At 34.7% G+C, this 4,879-nt stretch overlaps 1 protein-coding gene across 1 annotated transcript; it reads left to right on the top strand.

Annotated features, from left to right (window-relative positions):
• On the top strand, positions 1-3,255 carry LOC130994517 (ankyrin repeat-containing protein ITN1-like). The gene is made up of 3 exons (XM_057919560.1): positions 1-661; positions 2,339-2,750; positions 3,230-3,255. The coding sequence occupies exons 1-3, from the start codon at positions 440-442 to the stop codon at positions 3,253-3,255; spliced, it is 660 nt and encodes a 219-aa protein (XP_057775543.1). The 5' UTR covers positions 1-439.
• Positions 3,256-4,879: the final 1,624 nt, after the last annotated feature.

The following is a 4,879-nucleotide window of genomic DNA, read 5'->3' as shown; positions in this document are numbered from 1 at the left end:
GAAGAAAGAAACTAAGAAACTAGCTAGAGAGAGAGAGAGGGGAAAAAAGAAAGAAAGCCATCAATATATATTTAGTGGGGAAGAATGGTGGGAGAAACAGTAGAAAAGAAACTCTACAATGCTGCATCAAATGGGGATCTAACAACACTTGAACAACTGCTTCAAGAAGATCCATATCTTGTTCATGAAGCCCCATTTGCCTATTCAAGAAATCTTCTACACGTAGCAGCAATGCATGGCCAAGCAGCCATCGTTGAAAAGGTATTGAAGATGAATCCACGGCTAGCTACGAGTTTAGACTCGAAAAATTCGTCATCTCATCACATTGCAACTGCAGAAGGGAGCCTTGAGATAGTGAAAAAGTTGTTATCAGTAGCCCCGGAGGTGTGCTGGTGGCGAGACTGTCATGATATGAACCCGATTCATATTGCAGCCATCAATGGGCATGTCCACATCTTGGAGGAGCTGCTTCAAGAGAGTCCTTTGCCTGCTATATATGGAGAGACTGCATCGCGGGCAGACTGTGTTTCACCTGTGTGTGAAATACGGTCAGCTTACGACATTGAAGGTTTTGGTGGAGAAATTGGGAGAGCTTGTGCGTGCAAAGGATGATGATGGGGAGACACTCTTGCATTTGGCTGCAAGGTCCAATCAGCTTGAGGTAATCAAGCGCCAATTCTGTCTTTTGTTTTTTCATGTCTTCATCATTTGAATATGATTTCATATAGTTATTACTCTTGACTTAACTTGCCATAATTCATACTCCATCCGTCTCAATTCAATATGTCATATTTCCTTATTTGAACGTTCCAATTCAATAGGTCACTTCCAAAAATAAAAAGTTAATACATGACAAATAATCTTACATAACACATTATTTACACCATGTGTCATGGCCCACACATAATTTCCTCTTTTCTCATTTGAAAAAGAATATCTACATTTCTCTCTCCTATTATTTTGACAAATATATATAACCTCAAAAAAAGTTATTTTTTCTCTCCTATTTTATTATAAAATATTCATTTCTTAATATCCATGTCTAAGTCTTGTGGGCCCGAAAATTGTTTTTTTGAAAATTCCGGTTATCGGTTAACCCGAAAAACCGATCGGGTTAACCGAACAACTGAAAATTATTTTATTAATTATTTAATATATATATCATATATGAGTTATTATGCATCGTTGTCGTTATTTTGTTTTTTTTTAAATCGATTCTTAGCTAAAATAAAATTATGATATATTTAAAATACAAGAATAAATTTTAGTTTAGTGGATAAATTGCTCTGTGTATTTTCTTGAGACCAGAGTTCAAATCCTCTAACTAGCAACTTATTTGAATTTTATTTTTTAAATGGGTATTTCGGATACCCAAATAACCCAATTGGTTAACCGAAGCGGGTATTGGGTAACCGAACTCCTAAAACAGTTCGGGAACGGTTATTGAAATTTGACAATTTCGGGTTCGGTTACCCGAACCCGAACCGATTGACAGCCCTACTTGTGGCCTATTTCATTGGGAAGGAGGGAGTAAAATATATAAGATTAATACTACATCCATCCACAAAGACTACACAACAATTATCTTATTTGGCGTCCACAATTTATTTTGGAACATGACCTCATTTCTCTTTTTATATTTCATCCTTGCAAATACCATTTACGCACTCAATTCAAATCACTCATTTTTATATAGGGATGAGATCCAATGTCCCATATTTTATGTGTGTCATTATGTCACACTCTTATATCTATTATTTTAATAATATTTTTTATATAAATAAAACTTTTTATACTCAATTTTTATTTGAAAAAATTAAAATTTTAAAAAATTATATACCTTAACTTTGCATTTATCAACCTATTATTAGTTAATAAAAGTAAAATTAAATTATAGAAAATAAATATATACCCTAATTAAATGGAATAAACTCTAGTTAATAATCAAAAAATTAAACTAAAGTATACAAAGTTGAGATTGAAGAAAAAATATAATAAAATAAACAAAATTGAAAATGAGAAACAAAGTGAGACATCAACTGTGATACACTGAATATCTAAATCCTTTTATATAGTGAGATCCTTTATTCACTAAATATATATGTACACATTCACCAACTATTTTATTAAAACTCATGCCGAACCCAATGTTATATGCACTTTATGGACCGAGGTAGTGTATACTAAGGCGAGCTATGCACTTTATGGACCGAGGTAGTGTATACTAAGGCGAGCTAGTACGCGTACATTATAGCAAGTTGAGAGTAGCTAGCTAGTTGTGTGATAAATCATAAATTTGTATATTTCATTTCATTAGAATTCCCAATTGATGCCTCAGATTGTAAAATACTTGGTGGAATACAAAATAACGACGACGCAAACAGCGAATTCCATGGGCAAGATAGAGCTGAAAATCTTGAATGAGAAAGAGAGCCCTCGAGACACAAGTAGATATTCAGAAATCAAAAACATGTTGAAAAAATTGCCAGATCCATCAGAGATGTTACCCGCCCGGATGGGCGAATCCGTTTTGGTGGCCCTAGTCCTGATAGCCACCATGGCATTCCAGGCGGGTATCGCCCCCCCGAGCGGCGTATCGGATGCCGGCGAAGCCATCTTGGCATCTACCGATCGCGTATTGTACAATGTGTTCGTGTTTTTTAACACCATAGCTTTCATAGTATCTCTCGTCACAGTCATGCTTATCATGACCGGACTGCCATCCCGAAGCTTTCGTTTCGAGTTCGAGGGTTTTTTAGGACATTAACTTAGATTGATTTGGAAATTAGGACAATAATTTTCGGACTTGTAAAAATAGGGCACTAATTATTTTTTAGAGTAAAATAGGAGACTAATTAATAAGTGTTGCATCCGCAGGACATTTTTCAGTCAATTATCGGCTGAAAAATGTCCTATTTTTACGATGCTTATTAATTAGTGTCCTATTTTACTCTAAAAAATAATTAGTGTCCTATTTTTACAAGTCCGAAAGTTATTGTCCTAATTTCCAAATCAATCTAAGTTATTGTCCTAAAAAATCCCCTCACTCCTTTCGTTTCTTTTCTCTATCGCCATGTTTTTATTGTTTGCATCCGCTTTTAGTGTTTCAGTTAGTTATGCAATTTCTATAATACTCATCACTCCCGGAAAAGAACCAGATTATTTGAAGTACCTCTTTTTGTCCATATACTTCTTTGGAGCTCTATTTCTTACCTACATTTGGCTAAAGGTCTGCCGTCTGGTATGAGAGAATAGATTCATAAGGTTTAGTTTGGTCCCTAATTCTAATATTTCAAACGTTTGCTTTCCAAGCACCAATATGTAATAGTATGTGTAATATGAAATGTTTCAAACTCTAGTCTTTTTCCTTTTTTGTAAGGAGTGAGATGAATTAATAAAAAGTTGTGGAGAACCTGTTTAATTATGAAATAAAATTTGCAGTTGCTTTCGGTAGTGCATTAAGATCTTCTTCTTCTTTTTTTCAAATGAATATTGTTGATTTTTGAAAAAGTTGTTGTCAGTAGCCCCAGAGGCGTGCTGGTGGCGAGACTATCATGATATATATATATATATATATGAACCCGATTCATATTGCAGCCATGAATGGGCATGTTGACATCTTGGAGGAGCTTCTTCAAGAGAGTTCATATGCCTGCTATATGGATAGGCTGCATCGTGGGCAAACTGTGTTTCACCTGTGTGTGAAACACGGTTAGGTGTATTTTTATATAGTCTTGTAAATCAAGAACTCTATCACTTAGCTCTGATTCACACGCTGATCAACGAACTCAGATCGCGGCAAGCAAAACTCACAAGATAGGAAATTGAGATCAACTTTGAATGAACACAAGGCAAAAAGATTTACGTGGTTCCAATCGTTTCCGATTGTACATCCACGGGAGGGTCAACGAGATGTTTATTGCTTTTCACAAGAATCAGAGTACACCAATACAAGATGTTAGATATGAAGAAAGCTAAGCTCATGAGTATGCAGTGAAGAATCAAATCTTATTAATCCATGGTTTACACTATTTATAGAATACAAGCTATAAGCTTTAACTTAAACCTAACCTCTGCATTTACACGTCAGCTTACAGCTTAACTAACTCTTAACAACAGCTTAACTAACTCTTAACAATATAACAGCTTAACTATTCTAATACAAGAGAATTCAAGATCTAAGATGAGAAGAAATACTACCCCCAACTTACAAAAGAACTCTCCCCACGTAGCACACAAGCTGTTACAAATTTCACTCTCAATCCCAGATTACTCTAAGTAACTAACTACATAATTAACACATTTTATATGCAGCTAATGATTCAGTAGATAGGCTCCACCTAAGCATTGATCTTAACCTCACAATGAACGGCCGAGATCAATTGTTGTATCAACACAATTAACAAGTCTAAATATGATAATCTACCCGCATTGATAATATGTCTTATAAAACTAGTCACCCATATAATATGTCTTATAAAACTACTCAAAGCACAATTGATGTTGATAGATGTGCATTGAATTTTGCAAAAGTTCTTACACTTTCTTACGCAAGTACAATTATATAAGAAAATGTGTAAAAAGGTAGTTAAAAATTGTTCAAAATCTGATAAAATGGCAATAAAGACTAACTCAAGTCACTTAATTTCATGTACTGTAAGTTTGAAATTTTTTTAAAAATGGGGGCACGTTTGTGTGTTATAAATCATCAATACGAAGACAAAAAAATTCATATTTATGTATGTTGTGAACATAAAAAATTCAAAAGTCAATGGACACAAAAGCCTTCGAAAAACCCTAACCCTAGCCGTCTCTAGAAGCCAGGCGCGGCTCTGCAGCTAGGATTTTTCGAAGGCTTTTGTGTCCATTGTCTTCTGAA

The sequence above is a fragment of the Salvia miltiorrhiza genome, chromosome 7 (assembly GCF_028751815.1).
Source record: "Salvia miltiorrhiza cultivar Shanhuang (shh) chromosome 7, IMPLAD_Smil_shh, whole genome shotgun sequence".
Taxonomy (NCBI): Eukaryota; Viridiplantae; Streptophyta; class Magnoliopsida; order Lamiales; family Lamiaceae; genus Salvia; species Salvia miltiorrhiza.
The sequence above is the reverse complement of the archived record's forward strand: the minus strand, read 5'-3'. Positions and strand labels throughout refer to the sequence as shown.